Source organism: Apium graveolens, chromosome 5 (assembly GCF_009905375.1).
Source record: "Apium graveolens cultivar Ventura chromosome 5, ASM990537v1, whole genome shotgun sequence".
Taxonomy (NCBI): domain Eukaryota; kingdom Viridiplantae; phylum Streptophyta; class Magnoliopsida; order Apiales; family Apiaceae; genus Apium; species Apium graveolens.
Window position 1 is genome coordinate 48,337,772 of NC_133651.1, and position 21,586 is coordinate 48,359,357.

At 36.2% G+C, this 21,586-nt stretch overlaps 5 protein-coding genes across 6 annotated transcripts; 2 read left to right on the plus strand and 3 right to left on the minus strand.

The window, feature by feature from the left end:
* Positions 1–320: 320 nt before the first annotated feature.
* On the minus strand, positions 321–4,296 carry LOC141723979 (uncharacterized). 2 transcript variants are annotated; one of them, XM_074525955.1, is made up of 3 exons: positions 4,153–4,296; positions 976–4,002; positions 321–876 (listed from the first exon to the last, which is right to left on the minus strand). In XM_074525955.1, the coding sequence occupies exons 2-3, from the start codon at positions 3,974–3,976 to the stop codon at positions 494–496; spliced, it is 3,384 nt and encodes a 1,127-aa protein (XP_074382056.1). In that variant the 5' UTR covers positions 3,977–4,002; positions 4,153–4,296; the 3' UTR covers positions 321–493. The 2 variants fall into 2 exon arrangements, with proteins under 2 accessions (XP_074382056.1, XP_074382055.1); XM_074525954.1 differs by having other exon boundaries at positions 976–4,290.
* A 316-nt stretch (positions 4,297–4,612) lies between these two features.
* On the plus strand, positions 4,613–6,712 carry LOC141660039 (protein FAR1-RELATED SEQUENCE 5-like). The gene is made up of 3 exons (XM_074466998.1): positions 4,613–4,853; positions 4,977–5,028; positions 5,437–6,712. The coding sequence occupies exons 1-3, from the start codon at positions 4,613–4,615 to the stop codon at positions 6,710–6,712; spliced, it is 1,569 nt and encodes a 522-aa protein (XP_074323099.1).
* Positions 6,713–6,725: 13 nt separating this feature from the next.
* Positions 6,726–7,547, plus strand: LOC141660040 (protein FAR1-RELATED SEQUENCE 3-like). Its single transcript, XM_074466999.1, has one exon. The coding sequence runs from the start codon at positions 6,726–6,728 to the stop codon at positions 7,545–7,547; it is 822 nt and encodes a 273-aa protein (XP_074323100.1).
* Positions 7,548–9,241: 1,694 nt separating this feature from the next.
* LOC141661648 (ubiquitin-like-specific protease ESD4) lies at positions 9,242–10,633 on the minus strand. Its single transcript, XM_074468656.1, has 3 exons — positions 10,212–10,633; positions 9,757–10,122; positions 9,242–9,671 (listed from the first exon to the last, which is right to left on the minus strand). Exons 1-3 carry the CDS (start codon positions 10,620–10,622, stop codon positions 9,375–9,377), a joined length of 1,074 nt encoding a protein of 357 aa, XP_074324757.1. The 5' UTR covers positions 10,623–10,633; the 3' UTR covers positions 9,242–9,374.
* Positions 10,634–16,825: 6,192 nt separating this feature from the next.
* On the minus strand, positions 16,826–20,652 carry LOC141723980 (triacylglycerol lipase OBL1). The gene is made up of 5 exons (XM_074525956.1): positions 20,236–20,652; positions 18,588–18,835; positions 18,439–18,472; positions 17,589–18,289; positions 16,826–17,424 (listed from the first exon to the last, which is right to left on the minus strand). Exons 1-5 carry the CDS (start codon positions 20,573–20,575, stop codon positions 17,167–17,169), a joined length of 1,581 nt encoding a protein of 526 aa, XP_074382057.1. The 5' UTR covers positions 20,576–20,652; the 3' UTR covers positions 16,826–17,166.
* Positions 20,653–21,586: the final 934 nt, after the last annotated feature.

Here is a 21,586-nt window from a genome sequence, read left to right on the forward strand (position 1 = left end):
TTGTTCTTCTGGGTTACTTATATTTCATTGTACAAATTACTGCTTAGTTCTTCACAACATTCATTTGAGTATATTTCTAGAATTAGCTAGTTTCTTGCTTTCCATATGGACCAACATCTGCTCATTTTTTACCCTTTTTTTTCTCAAGCAATTACAATATGAGATAAATGTTCCTGAAATTATCTCAGGGAACTTCCCTGATATGCAAATGTATTTTAGTATAAAATATTGATAATATTTTTTTAAATATGTATAATATCGTCTAATTACTATAATACCCTCGTGTATCAATATGAGTTTTTCTTTTTAACATCAGGGTGAGTAACCTCAAGAACATCAATTTCATTACAATATTTTGTTTTGCTATCTACATCGATTTCATGTGGAAGCAAATGTCAATACAACCTGGAAGTGATAAGGCATTGAGAAACAAAACCAGGAAGTTTACTCTCATTACATTGCTATACTTAACTGCCAAATCCAAGCTTATATTTCACAACAGGGACAAATGGTCTACAGGTAAACTACTTGTGGGTCTGATTCTATTTAGCGAGACTAAATCTTCTAATTGCTTCACTACATCTCTCATCGAGAGTCTTTTGCTTGCCTCCTTTTCTGTACATCTCAAAGCCACTAAAAGGACACCAGCAACTTGGTCTTTGAGACCTGAATCAATGACTTCGTCCAAAAGGCTCGCGTCTATAATCTCTGTTATATCCTCGGTGTTGCTCCATCTAGATGTAACCCAGCTTACAATGTCCTGGCCCTCTGTAAATGAAGAATCCAAGGCCTTTTTTCTAGTTAATAGCTCCAGCAAAACAACACCGTAGCTGTACACATCAGATTCCTTACTTTTTGTTGTCGTGAATGCATTTTCTGCCACAATACCACAAGAAACATGCACCATTAATATGTTAGCAATAGCATGTTTGTACTGAATTTTACTTTTATAGCAAATGAAAAATATTTACATACCTGGGGCAATATATCCAATTGTTCCCTGGACCATAGTGCTTGCCATTGAAGCAGAAGATTGATCCAGAATTTTGGCGATGCCAAAATCTGATATATGAGGCTCCATATCAAGGTCCAAAAGAATGTTCATTGGTTTGATATCACGGTGCACAATGGCAGGATCTGTGTCAAAATGGAGGTATGCTAGACCATGAGCAGTTCCTAATGCTATCTGATAACGAGTATTCCATTCTAAGGCTGCTTGGGGGCGTCTCACGTGAAGAATGTCGTGAAGACTTCCGTTTGGCATGTAATTATACAAAATCAAACCATAGTCCTTTCTCAACCAAAATTGTTCCAATTTGACTAGATTCCGGTGCTTGACCTTCCCAATCGTCTGAATTTCTCTAACCATGCTCATGTGTCCCTCATTCATGCTCGTGAATGTAAGCTTTTTCACAGCAAACACTTTTTCTGGGTCCAATAGAACCTTGTAAACAGTGCCATGGGCTCCGCTTCCAATAATGTACTTCTCATTCAGATTCTCAGTAGCTTCCATTACCTTTTGAAGAAGAGACGAGGCACCCTCTTCAGCACCAATTCCCGCTTTCTGCTCCATGATCCTTCGTTTTAAAAACAAATAACCCAGAGCAAGGAAGGCAAGAACAGCAAATAATGATGCTGCAAGAGCTATCAATGCAATTTGTACTTTTCCAATGCCTTTCCCGCTACTCGATGTATTATCACAAAGCCTAAAATTTCTGCTAACATTACAAGTCAAGCCATTACTTGGAAGACAGTTTGCACAAAGTCCCAAATTTCCAACAAATGAGTATGGAAACGAGCTTAGCAACTCCATTAATTTTGTCGGTACTGCACCAGTAAACAAGTTATACGAGACATTGACAGTGGTTAAAGATCGGAGGTTTGAAAGAGCATCCAAAGTCCCAGTTAGATTGTTGCTAGATACATCTAGAATCTCCAACGTCAAAAAGTTCCCCATTTCTGCAGGAAGATTACCTGATAACCCATTACTACTGAGATTTAGTGCTTTCAACACCCGTAATGCTGCAGCAGATCTAATCAATGCAGGAAATTCTCCACCTAATAGATTTTCACCAAGTTGTAAATCTAAAAGACTTTCAAGATCAAACAAAAAAGGTGGTAATCCGTCAGTAAAATGATTTCCACTTAGAACAAGAGATGCTAGCCTTGCCATGCTTCTGAAACTAGAAGAAATGGAGCCGTTCAAATGATTATAGCTCACATCAAACTTTAACAACCTTTTGCAACTTGACAGCTGAGAAGGCAAAGGACCTTCAAAATCATTGCGAGAGAGATTAAGATTCTGAAGGTAAATCAGGTCTCCTAGTTCCTGGGGTATTAGCCCCGTAAGCTTGTTTAGGGAGAGGCTAATTGAGGTGATATTGCTCAGGTTCCTCACACTTACAGGAATCTTTCCACTAATTCTATTACCGGTCAAGTCCATATACACGAGGCCAGCATTTTTTACAAACTGCGGAAGAGTTCCAGAAAGGTTATTTTGCTCCAATTTTAGTCTTTCTAAAGAAGTGCAGCTTCCTATATCAGATGGAATACTACCTTCAAAGTAATTAGATCCTAGAGTCAATCTCCACAGTTTTTTCTTAAAGCAAAGATTTGGTGGGATCTGGCCTGTGAATGTGTTATTTGTGAAGTCCACTACTTCCAAGCTGCTATTGATACCCAGACCCTGAGGTACAATTCCCGAAAATCGATTGTTGTGAACAGTGAAGTTCCTTAATTCCTTAAGGTTGGTAATGCCAAAAGGAATCTCCCCCGTAAAACGGTTAGAGTACAAATGAAGTTCAATAAGGGTTTCAATCTTCCAAATACCGGAAGGAATTTCACCTGTTAGCTGGTTTTCAAATAGGTAAAGTCTCTCCAATTTTCTTAGCAACCCTAATTCACTTGGTAGTTCACCCTCAAGTTCATTGCTATACAGTTCCAAGTCTGTTAAGGACCTACATTGACCAAGTTCAGATGGTATCTTCCCGGACAAAAGGTTTTGAGAAAGGCTAAGAGTGGTCAAGTCAGAAAGTTGGCCAATAGAAGAAGGGATATGACCAGTTATTCCAGAGCTTACTGCTGAAAACATTGTTAAGCTAGTACAGTTCCCCAACTCTGGTGGAATCGGTCCAACAAAACTATTGAAAGACAAATCCAATACTTCCAATTGTCCGCAACTGCTACCAGAACCAAAAGGAATATTTCCTTGAAGATTGTTTGAGTTCAAATCCACCTGTACAAGGCCCCGTAGATAATTAAAACTGTTCGGAAGTGTCCCAGTCAATTGGTTATGAGACAACATGAGATCTTGCAAATTAGCACAATTACCAATGGAAGAGGGAACAATTCCAGAGAGTTTATTATCGTCCAAGTAAAGGTAAATGAGGTCCGTCATGTTACCAATACTCGAGGGGATCGAACCAGAGAGTTTATTATCATACAAGTAAATAATTTGGAGGGTGGGGATTTGGAAGAGGGAGTGGGGTATGGAACCATTGAGAGAATTAGAAAATGCAGCGAGGTTTACCAAACGATTCAAGTTTGCAAGAGTAGGTGGAATATGTCCAGAAAGGGAATTTGAGGAGAGATCTAAAGTGGAAAGAAGAGAACAGTTTCCTAATTCGGGAGGAATGGAACCAAAAAAACTGTTATAGCTCAAGTCAAGGGAGGTGAGGTAGGAGAGGGATTCAAATTCTGGTCCTAATGAGCCCGAAATCCCGAAAGAAGAAAGATTCAAGGATTCCACGAATTGGCGTTTGTTACAAACAACTCCAACCCAAGAACAAGGAGAATGAGTTTTATTTTTATGATTAATCCAGGTAGTAGTAATCGAAGAAGGAACAATAGTCCAACGGGCGGCAAGTGCCAATAAAGCCTGTCCATCACGACTGAAGCTGCTGCTTGAAACGCCGCCACCATTACCAATTGATAACAAACAGATGTATAACACTACTAACATCACTTCAATTCTCATTTTGTGTGTGGCAGCAGCAGCTGAAACTTATGTAGGTAAATATGTAACTTAACTATCAGATAATGAGAACTTCAGTCCACATGTTTATGTACATTACAAGACAAGGGTGAGATCAAACATAAAAAATGAAAAATCTGGAGGAGTAATTAAAATAATATGGAGGGGAGGAAACTTACAGAGAGATAACAAGATCAGGCGTTAAGAGTAGAGTAGAGAAACCAATCTAGTTCCAACTTAAGGAGGCTGAGCCCAAATCAAATGAGCTTGCTTTAAATACTTTAATTAAATACACCAACAAGCACACATTCTTTTTTAGTCAACGCGGTTTCAGATCAGAGTCAATTACTGCGCAATACTACTAACAATATCAGGGGACTGTCTATTGTCGAAGCTTCTGCCACATTTTTAATTTTATTCTTCATTTCACTTTTTTAATATTATTATTAAATTTATATTAAAGTATGCAGTATTTACAAATTATTCACATGGCATGACCAGGTTTCTAGAAACAGGATCGTAAGGTATTTTGTAAATTGCATATCATATAATACAAATAATTACTTAATTTTTAATTTATGATGATTCAATTAAATCATTTCTGTTAATTAAATATACTAATCTTTTTATATTGTTATAATGTATTCAAAACGATTAAACTTATCTGATTACCTTAGTTCAAAATTAAAATATCCTCACCTTCCTATTACATTACAAAATGTCTATAAAAAGGGGACGGATCTACAACAACGGTTTGTTGTAAACTTAAATTTAACAAACACTTTTGCAGTCGTTGATCTGGGATTGGAGGGCTGGATCATTGGGGGGACCGCGGAAATTTTCAGCGGTCGGTCAGGACGGACCGCGGAAAATTTCTGCGGTTGGTACTGCTCCCTTATCCCCAACTGCTCCCTTATCCCCAACATTCCAGCAGATCCTCATTTCACCACACAAAAACATCAAAATTTCAAAAAAAAATCTACTCTCCAAGTTTATATTTTAGGCGATTTTGGGACATTTTCATCAAGAAATTCAAGTTGTTTTGTCAATTCAAGGTATATTTCTTGTCTTAAATTTCACATTTTCATGGCGGATAAATTATTTGCTCATATGTTTCGTCATAAACGTCAAAATGAAAAAAAGAGAGGCTATTGATTGTAGTTTACATCTTGATAGTTTAAATAGTAGTAAAGAACCTAAAACCCCTGTATATGTTAAAGATGATGATTTTGTAGATAGAAATGGGGAATTTATTAATTTAGATGACGATTTGGTTGATGTTGAAGATGAAAGTGATGGAAATGAGGTTGAAAATGAGGTTGAAAATGATAGTGATAATGTTGAGGGTGAGGATGAAGATGATAATGTAGAGGATGCAAATTTGTATGAAAATGTTGATGGGGGGGAGTTCCATATTTGAATCAAATTTTTCAAAGTGTGGATGAGGCCGGTCATTTTTTTAGGGCTTATGCTTTACGAAATGGATTTGCTATTAAAATTCAAGCTAGCCATCGTAATAAAGACAACGAGATATATGGTCGTTTATATGTTTGTAGGCTTTATGGAAAAAGTATCGTCGCCGAGAGTAGTCAAAATAAACGGCGTAGAGAGGTTCTTCTTAAAAGCGAGTGCAAGGTGAGGATGTATGTCAATTATCAAAAGAAAAAACGTCACTGGGAGGTAACTAGCCTTGAATTGGTACACAACCACGGTCTTGTTTCCCCTAGTAAGATGAATTTGGTACAACGAGAAAGACATGTCAACACCGCGACCCGTAGTTTGATTAAAACGCTTTATGGTTCGGGGGTTCGTAATTGTCAAGTGATGAATGTGATTGGTAACATTCATGGAGGTAATGACAAAGTTGGTTTCAATGTTCAACATGTTAGGAATGTGTTAAGAGACGAGAGGAAGAAAAAGTTTGAGATTAGTGACGCCCAAGCGGGGTTAGACTTGTTGCATAGGTTGAATGAAGAAAGTGGTTCTAAATATTTTATTAGGACCGAAGTCGATGAAGAGAATCGCTTGAAGTGTCTAGTATGGATTGATCCGAGATGTATAATGGCTTACCAAAATTTTGGCGATGTTATGGCTTTTGATACCACTTATCGGACAAATAGGTATGCAATGCCATTTGTCCCATTTACCGGAGTCAATCATCATTATCAATCGGTAATTTTCGGGTTTGCATTGATGCGGGATGAACACGCGTCGACTTTTGAGTGGATTCTTCGTACTTGGCTTGAAGGTGTGGGGAATAATCCTCCATTGACTATAATCACGGATCAAGATCAAGCCATGGCAAGCGCTATTGCGGTTGTACTCCCGAATACTACCCATTTATTGTGTTCTTGGCACATTAGTCAAAAATTCCCGGAGAAATTAGCTCATTATTATTCGGCTTTTCCGGAATTCAAGACGGACTTCAACAATTGCATTTATAAATCTCTCACCGAATGTGTTTTTGAAGCTAGATGGGCGTCGTTTGTGGAAAAGTATCACTTGAAAGATCATAAATGGTTAAAGGGGTTATATGAGTTGAAGCACAAGTGGATTCCTGCATATACTAGAAACAAATTTTCGGCGTTTCAAAATAGTACATCGAGGAGTGAGGGGATGAATTCTTTCTTTGATAAGTATGTGAGTTCGGCAACGGGTTTGAAGGAATTCATTGAAAATGCTAAAAGCATTGGCAAGGCAATTCATGAGGGAGAAGGAAGAAGATTATGTCACCATTAATCTAAAACGTCCCATGAAATTGCATACCACATTAGAGTATCATGCTTCTTGTATCTACACTAAGGAAATGTTTAGAAGATTTCAAGATGAATTGGTTGAGTCTTCAAAATACTTTGTTGAAAAAGACCGACGAGCTAGTGAAGAAGGGGAGAGAATGGGGGATGTTTATACGTACTATAGTTGTTATAGGCCCATGTCCGATCCTACGAGAAGAAATGTTTATTTTGTGGCATTCGAGAAAGCAAGCTCTTTGGGAATGTGTACGTGTAGAATGCTTGAACATTCGGGGCTACCTTGTAGACACCTATTGGCGGTCTTCACTAAGAAACGGGTTTCAGAAATTCCCCCGTATTACATAAACCGGAGGTGGACAATGCATGCCAATAGAGTTGATGGTGTGTTGCCTTACAATTTGGATGTTGGACAAAGTCATGAGATGACCTCAACCGATCGATTTAATAGCATGACAATGTTAACCATGAGTTTTTGTCAAAGTAGCATTGCATCCAAGGAACGGTATGATTATGCCGTTGGAGTGATGAATCGAGAAATACCAATTCTCGAAAAAATGAGCGTTGATGGAATTAAATCTTACGAAAGCAATTCGCAAGCTCCAAATGCAAGTGCTCATGAAGAAATAATTCTTGACCCTATTATGTCCCAAACTAAAGGGAGGAAGAAGGACGTTCGTTTCAAAAGTCCAATAGAATCGATTGGTAAAAAGGAGAAGCCGCCAAGAAGGTGCACTTATTGTCAAATGGAAGGCCATGATAAAAGGAAGTGTGCTAGTAGACTAGAAGATCTTAAAAATGTTCAAGAATCGCAATATAATTAGTGGTGTACCATTTTGTAACCGAATGTTGTAATCTTTAAATGGATTTGAATTTTAAGTGTTTAATATTGCTTTCTTTTTGGTTATGTTTTATTGTCATATAATTGCCAATTATTGTCACATAATTGTGTTTTATTGTGATAGGTAACATGACTAGCGAGTATAGTGGTGAGAACAACTCTGATCATAGTTGTGATTCGGTTTCCCACGTTAGCAACACATTCTCGGACTCCCTACCAAGCGACTCGTGGTATGAGGACAATGACGAGGAAGATGTGGTCTCACCAACCTTTAGTGAGATGGAAGATGCATGTGCCGAGTTGATGCCCCTTGTGGACAATGACGAGCCACCCCATGTGGAGGAAGAGGAAACGGACTTGTACCCACCCGATGAGGAGGCTTATAAGGCCAAAAATTGGATCGAGGCATGCAATTGGATGGAGGGTACTGAACCGTGGAGATTGGTGAACTCTCATCCGGATCCGTACTTCCTTCCGATCTTGAATTTGGGCAACAACACGACCAATGGAAAATGGAAAAAATCCGGATGGAATGGCGGTAAGCTTGTTAAATGTGATCGGATTGCCGATATTGTAAACTTGAGGCCTCGTGAGGGTTGTAATATGGACCAAATACGCATCGAATATGTGAAGGGTTGGGTATCACACCTAACGGGAGGGACGGAGAGGGAACGCGAGACATGTTTTGCAAGATTTCGTCTCTACGATGGCTCGAATACGATTCCGGTTACCATTTGGAACGACTCCAACCCTTACCCTTGGAAACTTACGGAAGGCCATATCCGTGATGGTTGTGTACTTGTTCTCTACCATATTGCATGCTTCGTGGATACTACGCAAGGAGTTGCTCAACACCGGTTATCCGGTGGTCTTTCTAATATACTAGGTATTTTTGGTTAGGACCAATATATTTCATAAAATTTAGTGGATTGTATTGATCGTCTAATTTTCATTTGAATCTATGTATTTTCATTGAATTTTATATGAATTTATATGAATCTTCTATGAATTAAAGTATGAAATTTGAGATTAAAAGTGTACCTAAAAATTTGAGATTAAAAAGTAAAATTTACAAGTCGAACTATACATTACAAATTGTTATGAAATGTATTGAAAAGTTTTTTTCAATATTTGGACAAGCGTTGACTTTCGTTGACTTTTTTAAGGAATTTTCAATTTATCGTAAAAAATGAAAAAAAATAACTTTTTTTTTTGAAAATCACTCATTATCATATTTTAAGACTTTTGAGAGTAGTTTGGATTAGTGGAAGTTAGTTTAGGACTAACTTCCAAAAATTAAGCATTTTCAACAGAAGATTAATTTGCACATACTCTGTTTCCCCTGTCTTTTGCTCTGTTTTCAGGGGCAAAAAACAAAACTGATGGACCGCGGAAATTTTCCGCGGTTGGGCTGTAGACGGACTGCGGAAATTTTCCGCGGTTGGGGCCATTAAATTGTTTTTTTTGCAGATTGAAAACAGAGCAGCCAGGAAATTCACAACCAAATTCACAACCAAATCCACAACCAAATTCCACCAAAATCCACCAAAATCTACCAAATTCCACCAAAATCTACCAAATTCCACCAAAATCCACAACAACCCAAAATGCTCAAAAATAACAAAAATCCAACAAAATTAAACAACGTCAAACCAAACAAACCAAATAAAACCCGACAACATAAAATGAAATCCAACTACATAATTCAACAACCTAAAATCAAATGAAATCCAACTACATAATTCGACAACCTAAAATGAAATGCAATCCAACTACATAATCTGACAAACTAAAACACTATGAAATTCAACTACGAAGCCTCGTGACGCCTACGCATACGAATCCCGGGAATCCCCCTTGCCTTCCCTAACTGAAGCTCCCTGGCTATCCGATACCTAAATGTATCCACCTCCTCCTGCGACCAATTTGGTACCTCAGCTAAGTCATATCCTTGTGTGAAGTAGTCCATGTACTTCATCACATAAACACCACAATCATTAGAGTTTCGTTGCTTTGGCCTGGACGGTAGAGCTAGGACCTCGGCTGAAGTAGGGTCAAGCCCCTCGACTGGGTGTACCATATGCAATAGCCTCGGCAACAACCATGACTGCAATGAAATTATGATCCGAGAATGAATATAATATACAATTGGTAAGGACTATATAGAAGACAGTAATAGTAGAGGAACATACCACCACTCGTATATCCTCACGATCATCCGGCTCGTCATTCATTGAATCTATGATAAGACCTTCAAATCGTCTAGTACCGAACATGAACAAAACCCAATGCACATCTCCGACACAACATGGGATGAATATGTAGTCCGCCTCGAGAACGGAAGGACCAACAGTAGCACTGGAAAACCCGGTAAAGCTACGTAATGCTTTATTCCATGCCCTCTGCAATGTATCTCCACCGACCCTCGATGCTTTTCTGATTTTCTTCACATGTCCTTTCCCAAGAACCATGAAGTAGGGATCCATGAAATAATAGACGGGTTTCCTCTCCCATATACCTCCAGTGTGAATCTCCTCCTCCCGAGTCCTTAGCAATCCCTGCAAGTATATATGAATGCAACAAGTAAAATAAATGCAACAAGTAAAATAAATGCACAAACTAAAACATATTAGACAACGAACAATACCATATAAGTGTATATGATCATGTCATCAACCCATATTCCTGGAGCCAGACTCTGCATAGCTGATGCATGGACGTGATAGTCCTGAACACTAAGACCACCGGGATTCCTCGGCGCCATCCCAAAGCCCCATCCCCAATCTGAATATATAGCATTCTTCTTTGTCATGTTAAGACTCTTAGTGATACTCCACTTCTCCTCTTTCATCCTGCGGGATGCAAGCTTCGCGGGCCTACTAGATGAGGCAATAGCCTGGGGTGGCTGAGACACATGCTGGGATGGCTGTGTCATGTCAACGACATCCTGGGCAGGAATGGCTGGAATGTCAAAGTCGTCAGCCAAAGGTGCAATGAAATCTGATTTTATGTTCTGAAATGTGGGAGGTCTGTAGGCGGGTCCTTTGATCTTCTTCATCAACCGAGAGAATGGTGTGAGGAAGGTAGTAGAAATCCTCCCAAACTCCTCCACAAACTCAGGAGGAACCCTAGCATCCAGCTGCTTCAACATATTAAGCCCGGCAACCATCTACAAACAAAAACAAGCAAACATTTTTTCATTAATTCCACAAGGATATCATATCATCAAGATGAAATACGCGTGAATGCAAATTTTGTAGTGTGTGGGGGTGTAATGTGAAATATGCATATTTGTAAAACACTTACAACTTTATAGCCCTCGAGGCTATCATACAACTCCCTCGTCTTGTACTGCTGCTGAGGCTGTGGATCGGGCTTCCCTATGCGCATACGAGATATATCAGCATACCACGCCATGTAATCAGTCTCCGAAGCTATGTCTACCGAGTCATCAACAAGGCCATCCAAATCTGAACAGAACCTGGCCCATTTGCCAATATCGATAAACCACCGCACCAGTCAATCCTCCCCTACAAACGTGGCATCCTTAGCCCCCCTGTAACCAACCATGTTCACCGGTGCCCGTGGAATCTGCGGACTAGAACCAAACTGCCTCGACACCCTGTCCGGATGCTGCCACTCGACCACGTCGTAACATACAAGGGGAACTCGACCGCACCCAGCTAACTGTGCTTGTATCATCTCGCTGTCCATAACATCCTCGAACCTAGCATACGGCCTCCAGACCACCTCATCACCAGCAACACCATCAAACTCACCCCTATAGAACGGTAAGCTGTGGTGAGGGCCTGACATCCTGCGCTTCTTCGAAACCCCGACATGAGTATCACTAGCATAGGCCCATCCCTCAGCAACCGGATAATCCTCCTGACCGGGAGATCGTAAAGGCACGCCAATACGAGGAAATCTCTCGTAAGACCAAACCTGTAACACCCAGACACAACAAGCAATGCTCTTGCTGCCCTTCCTTGCAGCAATCTCCAAACCCCGGTATATATGAGCTAACACAGCTGCACCCCAAGCATAATAAGGAATCTCCCGCATATTAATCAATGGGTGCATATACCGAACATGAACAAAAGAGCGGTTGATGCTGGGGAAGAGGATACAACCCATAATGAATAGCAGATACGCCTTGGTATGTACAACCGTGGCCCTCATATTGTGCTTCTCAGGCTTCTGTGCACCATATCTCTCAAACAACCACCCCAGCTTGATGTTATTCCGATATAAAGCCTCCTTCACCTCCTCCTCGGTCAAAGGCTCAAACCAATTATTAGCAAAATACGCCGCCTTGTTCTCTATCACCCCACAAGTCAGCGCATCCCCCTGCACTGGCACCCCTAAAATAAACCCTACATCCTCCAATGTAACAGTCATCTCCCCCTGCCTCGTGAAGTAAGTGTTGGTCTCAGGTCTCCAACGCTCCACCAAAGCAGATATCAACCGAGTGTCAGTAGCCAAGACAACAGCAGGGTCTGCAAAAATCCCAAACCCAAGCATGTGTAGCAATTCCCGCTGTGGTCTCCTTAACTTCCACAAGTGCAATGACTTGTTCCCCGAATAGCTCTGCAACTCATCTCTCCCTGCACCATCCCAAACATCCTCACTGACGTGATACCGATTATCCCAAATAATATTATGCGCGTTTGGACCCGGCAACATATTCCCGAAATCATCAAAATTATCCATACCTGAAAATATTGCCAACAAAATTCATCAATCACCACAATAAAAACACCACAACGTACACAACAAAAACATCACCAAAATCATATGTTAATTACATCCATACATTTTACAGTAATATAATTTGAATTTAACACAAATTTTATCATTAAATTTTCGAATTTTACACTAAATTTATCTATCATTACAAATTCGAATTTTATCATACAACTTTATCATTAAAACTTTGAATTGTACACTTACATGACTCGAATTTAACACTAAATTTATCATTACAAATCCCAATTTTGACAAAATATGACGAATTATCCTAAAATTGTAACACTAAAATTTGAATTATAAATAAATTAAGGGTTAATAATTCGAATTATCCTGAAATTATCCTAAATTTATCCTAAAAAATTCATCCATAATTTTAATTACATTATAATTCGAAATTTATAATAAAAAAAATCAAATTTAATACACAATTATTAAAAATTTGAATTAAAATTAAAAATATTATTACGTTAATTCGATTTTACATACAGTAAATTAATTCTATATTAACACTAATTTATCCTAAAAATCCGAATTATCACTAAATTTAACAAAATTTATCCTAAAAAATGCATCCATATTTTTTCATTACATTACAATTCGAAATTTACCATAAAAAATCTAATTTAATTTTATTACATTAATTCGAATTAAAAATTATTAAAAATTTGAATTAAAATTAAAAATATTATTGTCTTAATTCGATTTTACATTCACTAAATTAATTCTAAATTAACACTAATTTATCCTAGTAATCGAATTAAATTAACACTAATTATGAACCCTAAATCAATTCTAAAAATTCGAATTTAATCATACTAAGATTCATATGTGAATTTATTACAAGGATTCATACATTAATTAACCCTAAAAATTTGAATTACATACACAAAATCAGATCTAGAACAATATAAATACATAAATTTATATCAATAAAACTATAAATAATAAAAAAGAATCGAATATATATACCTTAATGATGGAAAAGGAGAATGATTTAAGCTTTTGGATTGTTGGGCTCTTGCTTCTGCTCTGCTGCGGCTGCTGTGGTTTTGTGTGGCTGTTTGTGTTTTTATGCGGCTGCTGTTTATGTTTTTCTTGTTATGAGTCTGTGTTTGACAGGGAATAGGTAAACAAAAAACGACACCAACCGCGGAAATTTTCCGCGGTCCATGGCCTAGGGGTTTTTTTGTAATTACTCCGGACCGCTGAAAATTTCCGCGGTCCACATGTGATCTCAGCCCTCCAATTCCCGATCTAACGGTTACAAATGTGTTTGTTATCAACCGGTCTACAACAAACGTTTGTTGTAGACCGGCCCCCTATTTGGTACAAGGAAGATCCCTCTTTAACAATGTTAGAATGATGACAAAAGATACACAAGGACCAAAGAAAAAAATAATATACCTTTTCGGGGATTATATTTTGTTGAGTTCTCCGGTCTCCAAACAAAAGAACAAATGAGCAATTAGCAATTTCGACCCCATAAATATTTTAAAATGTTCTAAAATGACAAGTGATTCAGTTTTACGAAGACGTTACTTGTAATTAGGGGCGTACACGGATCGGATTGGACGGATTAAGGAAATTTAGCAACCCAACCTAATTAATTCAGGTTTTCAAAATTTCAACCCAAACCGAACCGTTTAAATTTGTAATCCAAACCAATTTATAATACTTCGGTTTGGATCGGTTTGATCGGTTTAATAAATATTCAAAACTTATAATAATAATTATAAAATAAAGCAGAAAGTCTCAAAGTCTGAAACACTTGAAAATGGTTCAACAAAATATTACAATCATTAATGTCAGATATGGCTTAAACATCTACTACAATATTTAGTCTTTGAACATTGAACTCGATAAACAAAAACAATGCACATTCTTTAAACATGGAGGACTGATGCTATAAATTGCCGATAAATGAGCCTATCTATTAGCCTGAACATATTCATAGTTATACAATTAATAAATTAACGTGTAAGTATATTTTTAGTCGGGTTGGATTGGATTGATTTAAAAATATCGAAACCCATATCCAACCCAATAAAATCGGGTTGACATCTTTTCAACCCAAATATGTATCGGGTTGAAAAAATTCGGTTTGGATCGACCAAAATAGGGTCAGTTCGAATCGGTTTGGTCGGTTTAGTCAGGTTGTGTACACCCGTACTTGCAACATAGTAGCATTTGAAAATTATTTTGAAAATTTAAGTACGGGTTTTCTAATGTGTGTCAAGTGACACATAATAAGCACTAACTCACATGAGTTTGATGCATTTTGATTGGTCCTCCAATCATAAATATTGATGAACCCCTACATTTACAATAATTCTACTAATAAAATTGCACCAAACTCATAAAATTTAGTAATTATTGTATGCACTTGGGCACACATTAGAAATAGCGATTTAAGTATATCTTGTGTATACATGTATTTCAAGTCTTTCATCTGGCCAATTTTTGTGTTTTTAAGTATATCTCGTGAATACATGTATTTCAAGTCTTTCATCTGTCCAATTTTTGTGTTTGAGATCTGCACCGCAATTCAAGAAGATACTAAAGTTAAATCTCGATAAAATAATAATTAATAAAATAATAATCTCGTTAAAATAATATTTTTCTCCGATCTGAACATAATGAACATAATAAATTTTTACTCTCGATAAAATAATAAACTTGTTAAAATAATAATTTTTTCTTGGTCCCAATCCTATTATTTTAAAAAGATTTAACTGTGTCATGAGACTCCTCAAATGCTTTTTGCCAAATGACATGCTATTTATCAATTAAATATAATAAAATTTAATAAATAATTATTATACTAATATACAATGAACTTTAATATAAAATTAAAGTTAGTTGACAGTAACAACCAAATATCATCATAATACTCATTTACTCATTTACATCAATAACTTTTTAGATATTAAAATATATGTAAATATTTTAAAATTATATTTGTTATTTCTGAATATTTCTAATATTAAAATAATTATTAAGAAATAAAATAAATTAGTAAAAAGGCATATCGAATCATGAAAACACATGTCTAACTAATTGACGTCATGATATGCCTACCTTGACGTATCCATAGCGCCGTACCCGTCAGCATTCAGCACTGGGGGACTTTTGACAAGTGCTAGTGCCTGTGAAGCGAAATCAAAGACCAAGGTTAGTGATACCAAAATAAGAAAAATGTCAACGAAAAAGTAGCAAAGGCATGGCGTGGGGTTTACAATACAACAAAAAAATAACCAAAATAAACACCACCACTCAAAACATCCATTAAATTAGTATTGGTGGAAATCACAGGAAAGATGTCAGAAAATTCGGCTAACTAAGACATGAAAAATATCTACAACTCTGGGTAAGGGGAAGTCAAACCTACTAATAATCAAGATCAAGAACAAATATGTGTGAGTTCGATCATGAATATTTCACCAATGATTCCCCTAAAAAGCCCTCTCATAACAGGGTCGTGCAAATATAACAAATAACGTGATCAAATTGAATCAAATTTACGATGAATGACTCAATTTAATATATTTGAATCCAATGAGTCATGTGTTTGATGATTAACCTATTTTGAGTGTCTTGTATGCTCTTAAAATCAATCAAAATCTCTCCGGTGATACTTAGTTGATGAGAAAAAGGATTCTTGTAAACAATGCTCTATTACAGATGCAAGTGGTATTCAAATGTTCAGAGTTCAACTGGAAGGTAAAGTTTGTACTCCCTCTGTCCCATTGAATTTTATACGTTACTTTTCGGCACGCTTTTCAATGCTCATTTAAAACATAATTCCACAATATTTTTTTTTTTAAAAAATTCTGAAAAAAAGTTTCATGTTTAAACTTTTATTCAAAAATTTTTTTTTTGAAAAAAATATTACGGAACTATATTTTATAGAGACCTCGAAATACGTGTAAATAGTAAACGTATAGAAATCAACGGGACAGAGGGAGTATTAAATAGCAGACTTGGGTGTGCGTGCACAAGGCCATAACAACGAAAATGTTCACGAAGCGACAATTAAAATATAAAATTTTCTTTCTCAGGAGCAAATGGTGGGATATGAAATGTTAAGGAAAGCATGCAAGTATCGAAGCTCCTGTTTAAAATTGTTATGCTGTTAGAAAAAGTGTTGCTGAAAAAAATGCTGTTGTAAAAATCAGATGACTGTTTGGTAATTTTTTATATACGTATATGTGTTGATGCAAAAAATTAAAAATAATGATGTTTTTGGTAAGATTTGATAGTGAAACCAGCATCGCTTCCCGCAACAGCTGAAAAGCAGATTTTTCTAAAAGCACGGGGACTTACTTTCTCTAATAGCAGCTTTTAGGTCAAAAGCACTTTTCCGAAAAGCAGCTTTTAAATTTTACCAAACAGTTTTTTAACTGCTTTTCAGCGAAAAGCTGTGCAAAAGCAATACCAAACACACCTGAGTCTGATTAAAGAATTTGAGACGCAAAGAAACATTAACAATTAAGAAAAAAACAATTAAGATGTTTAAATATAAATATTATTCAGGTACCCTTCTTGATAACATGGAAACATCTTTTGAAATATCGTTGGAGATGCAAGCAGCTAAACATTACGCATGTATAGCCCAGAAAAGACATTACCTCAATCACAAAAACAGTAAAACTATTTTTATGTATACGATACATCATACAACCTGATAGAAAACATCACACCACACACAAAAGTTTAAATCATTTTATTTTTCTCGCTAGCAAAAGCTCCAAAGATATTTGAACTCGCAAGTTGCATAAATCAGAGTCAGGCCCATACACGTAGGAGACTCGTACCAAGCGGTATTTGTAGGAAAAGCATCTTGCTGCTGCTTATAAGGTAGACATCTCTTTGGGATTCATTCTCCCAAGCCTTATAGAATTTACATAATTTGCGGGGCTGTGTGCTGATATGCCTGGCAGAACCAATCCAACAACCCTTAGTACTATCGACAACCAGCCCTCCCTGTACTCCGGCCCGTACATCGAACCCATGATAAAACTTCTAAATAATTCCCACCAAGCATTCACATAAGCTGGAATCAAGTACCGCAATCCAAAGTAATTTTTGTTTGGCTCCTCTTCCACTTTCTTAATGAAGCAATACAAAAAAAGATCAGATGTGTGAATGATAAATTCAACATCGTGGAACAGTGTGTGTCAAAATTTGATAAAAAAAACTTTTTGTTAGCAGATGTAAAGTAGTTAAATATAACCCCAAAAAATTGAAGTGAAATAATATTCAAGAAACTTGCCTGCTCAACAAACAAGCTGTTGAAGTACATGCACACCCCGAAATGCTTATAGAGCCAAGTTTTGTCGTCGTAAGGCAACCTTGGAACAAGGTCATTGCAGTAAACTACTCTAAAGTACTTTGGCTCCGGATATTCTAAATGGGCTTCCATAAATATCCCCAATTGCCTATCTCCTATTCTTGGCTGTCCAAATGTGTGAACACCCAACAACCTTTGCATGATTTCCTCTTCTTCATGCAGCACTAGCACTGTCGGGAACAATATGGCAAGAGCCCCTCCTAAACTATGTCCAGTGACCAAAAATTTTGCATCCTTATGCTTGCTAAGTAGTTGTTTGAGTTTACTCTTAACAGTGAAGTATGCAGTCATCTCCACCATATCTGGTGTGAGCTTTTTTGGTGTGTCTACAGAGCGAGAAGACTGATCCTGCTCTCCATTTGAGGAAGTAAATTTTGTACTTTTCATCTGAAGAAGTTCAGTAAAGGTGGCAGTATTACCCCTGCTGCCTAAACCTAAGGCTTCTAAAAATCCCATATGGACTTTTCCCAATTTTGGAAATTCATACCAAGAATAGTCAAAATCAGTTATCCAATCATCTGCATCAAATGGTTCTGTTCCCCGAAAGCTGATCAGAATCAAGTTTGCATCTTTTGGCTTATCACTTATTATGAAAACTTGGGTTGACCTGTCCTTTTGAAATTCTATTCACAACAACATACACAATCAAATCAGAGATGTCATAAAACAAGAACTTACCAAGATAACAGATGCCTGATAATGTTCACTTAGCAGGAAATGATATCTAAAAGTACTCATTGTATATGATTCTTTGATGTATAGTTGTTCTTACCATTCCAACAGTTGTAGAAGTCAACAAAGTGCATCTGCGTGGTGTATCGACAAAAAAAAATTATGACAGTTAGAATTTGTTATGAGGACAGAACTAGCTCAAAAATTCAGATTTTTACTATTTCAGATTTCAGAGAGGAGGGAAAATACCTCCCAGTAGTGGTTTACAACATTTTTAACAACTTCAGCATTTTCATAGGCTAACTTAGCGGCCATCATAGAGAGGTCAACAAGGGCGCGGTTCCCAAGATCCATATTTATGCCTATCTTCTCTTTGGAAGCAGGTTCATCATCTCCTTTTTCAAACAAGTCATTCTTGTCTAGGTCTATTCGCCCATCTAAATGCCCTATCGCACTTATGAACGTCTCTGAACCTCTTCGTGGTATCACCATTTTTCCTGTGTCCTCAACACAATAGCAAAACATAAAGTACCACCAATTCAGAAGTACCTGACTTCTATTAATTCTTTCAAGAATCTACGTACATAATATGTACCGCTAGGAGCCCAAAATTTGTTATGTGTACTAGTGAAAAGTATTATCTGTTCTAAATTGAAAGAAATGATGCTTCAATATCTGTATAACATGAATACATAATTTTGATAATCTATCTACTAATTCTAACAACTCAACAAAGTGAAAAACAAGTGTAGTTATGTCTCTCAGACATGTGAATATGTGATGCATAAATAAGTTAGCTGCCAGTAGAGGGGGTCTAAATGAAATTAGTAAGGGAGCAAATGTGGATGGCAGATTGACATGAGTAGTGCTAGCTAGGACGTACCCCAAAAAAAATTCTCATTATCTATACATGCGAGAACCATATCTATATCTATACTATATTCAACGGTTATTCCTTAATTTTGATTATTAAAAAAATAAATAAATAGTGTTAAATATCCGCTAAACTACTAAATTATTAAAATACTACACACATAGTCTACTTATCTTACTAAACCACAATCAGAGTTTTCCTATTATTAAAAAAAATTAAATAAATAGTATTATATATACGTTAAACTACTAATTTATTAAACTATTAAATATAGTGTACTTATCTTACTAAACTACGACCACATGTTATTTTTTTTATATAAATTTATTATTATTATATATATTTATATAAATATTTTAAAATTATTATATGAAAGAATAAATAAAAAATTTAAATATTAACGGATGCCCGTGCATCGCACGGGATTTAAGCTAGTTATTATTAAGAAAGATGCCACGTACACATGTGACAATTTTTAGAGAATTTCTTTGGAGATTCTAGCATTTTCCTTGACAAAAGGAAAAAGTGATGGAATTATTGCAAGGAATGAGATATTTGTTAATTGTTACTTATAAGGGAAGAGACTTAAATTAATTCATTAAGATTATTTATCTATTGGTTACATCAATGCCGCACATTCTGTAAATTTCAGAAGATATTCTCTTAATTTTTAATTTTTGTGGGGTACTATATTTTTTCCAAATTTTATAATGGCGAAAAAACGTAAAATATGCCTCCACTGTGATGTTACTCGAAAATATAATAATTTATAGAGGTTATACTAGTACATGAATATATATAGATAATAATGGTTCAGAGGGTCATCAAGAGAATGTTGCCGCACAAAGAGTAGATGTAGTGGTTTAACTCTTGTCCCCTTGAGCTTCACCGGGGATTTAGGTTAGGAGTTCGAGTCCAAGGTTGTGTGTATAATTAATTAGCGAAAAAAAAGAAAAAGTGCATTGCAAAAGAGAATAAGTAGACAGGTATATGACAGTTATATTGTATGAATAGAAAGTGTACCTCGGAAGAAGTTGGAAATGAGAGCAAAGAGAGTGTTGCCATTGAGAGAGAGTAGATTGAGAAAGAATTCGAAAACGTAACCAGCCCACTCCATAGGCTTGCCAAAAACACCAATTAGCTTCCTCATTACGATGGATACGATTATAACCCATCTGTGGTCTGCCGGTTCATTTGTTCTCCGGATCAACTCATCAACATCATCATCCGAACTTTCAAGAAACTTGGATGCACAAATCTTGTTATTCCAAACCAAGAACCGCAAAAGATCAAGAATCCCACCATTTTCAGGCCTCACAATCATATACCTGAACCTGATTTTGTCGCCGTTACTGCCCCCCATTATATAACCAATAATAAAGTGTATAGTGAACTGCGTTTCTTTAAACTCTAGCCTTAAATGATAAGACTATTATATGTTTTTGTTACTTCGCCGTCATCATTTTATACTATCCAACCAAAAAGTAAGGCAGGACACGCGTTACAAGCGGGCCCCAATTAATTGCAAGTGCTAATCGTCTTGTTTATCTGACGACCTTTTCAATATCATAAAACGTGCACAAGATTTATCAAAGTAAGATATATAAGAAATATAATGCTGGAAACATAGAATGTCGCTTTTTTTCATGTTGAATTTATGTCGCTTATGGCATCTACAATTGAATATAATGATAGACTAAATTGGACCCGTAAGATATTTTGTAAAATTTTTGTTTCGATAAGATTGGCTATATTAATCGATTATAAGTTAAAAGTCGTATATTATTAATATTTAGATTGTTATGAATAAAATATATCATTTTATTTTAGCAAAAAAAAAAAAAATATATCATTTTAATATAATAATAACTGATATGTAATTTTTTTATAAATTTTTTTACAGGCCTGTAGTGGATCAATAAATACAGTCATCTAGAAGATGTGGACTATAATTATAGATTAAGTGATGGTATGGTTGGACTGTGAATTTTTGAAAAAATTGATTATATTTTTTATTTTTGGTATGCCAATTTAGTTTTTAAATAAGGATTATTCATGATTGGAGATGCTCTTACTTTTTCATACAAAAATAAAAGAGTTTAGGACAAATATATTAAATTTTAGAAGTAATTTTGTTGTTATATGCTGGTAAATGAGGTAAGATGATTGTTAAAATCGACTCGGTTAATATAAGTTCATTTCATAAATAATCAAGTTCGTATTTGATCAAAAAAATGTCTTTGTAACTTCACAAAGAAAACCACAAGTTTCGTAACTTCGTCGATTCGATTCGAATTTTATGGACGCTTTAAACTCAATTGATAAGTTATATGCCTATTAAAATTTATTTGTATAATTATAGTACATGAATATA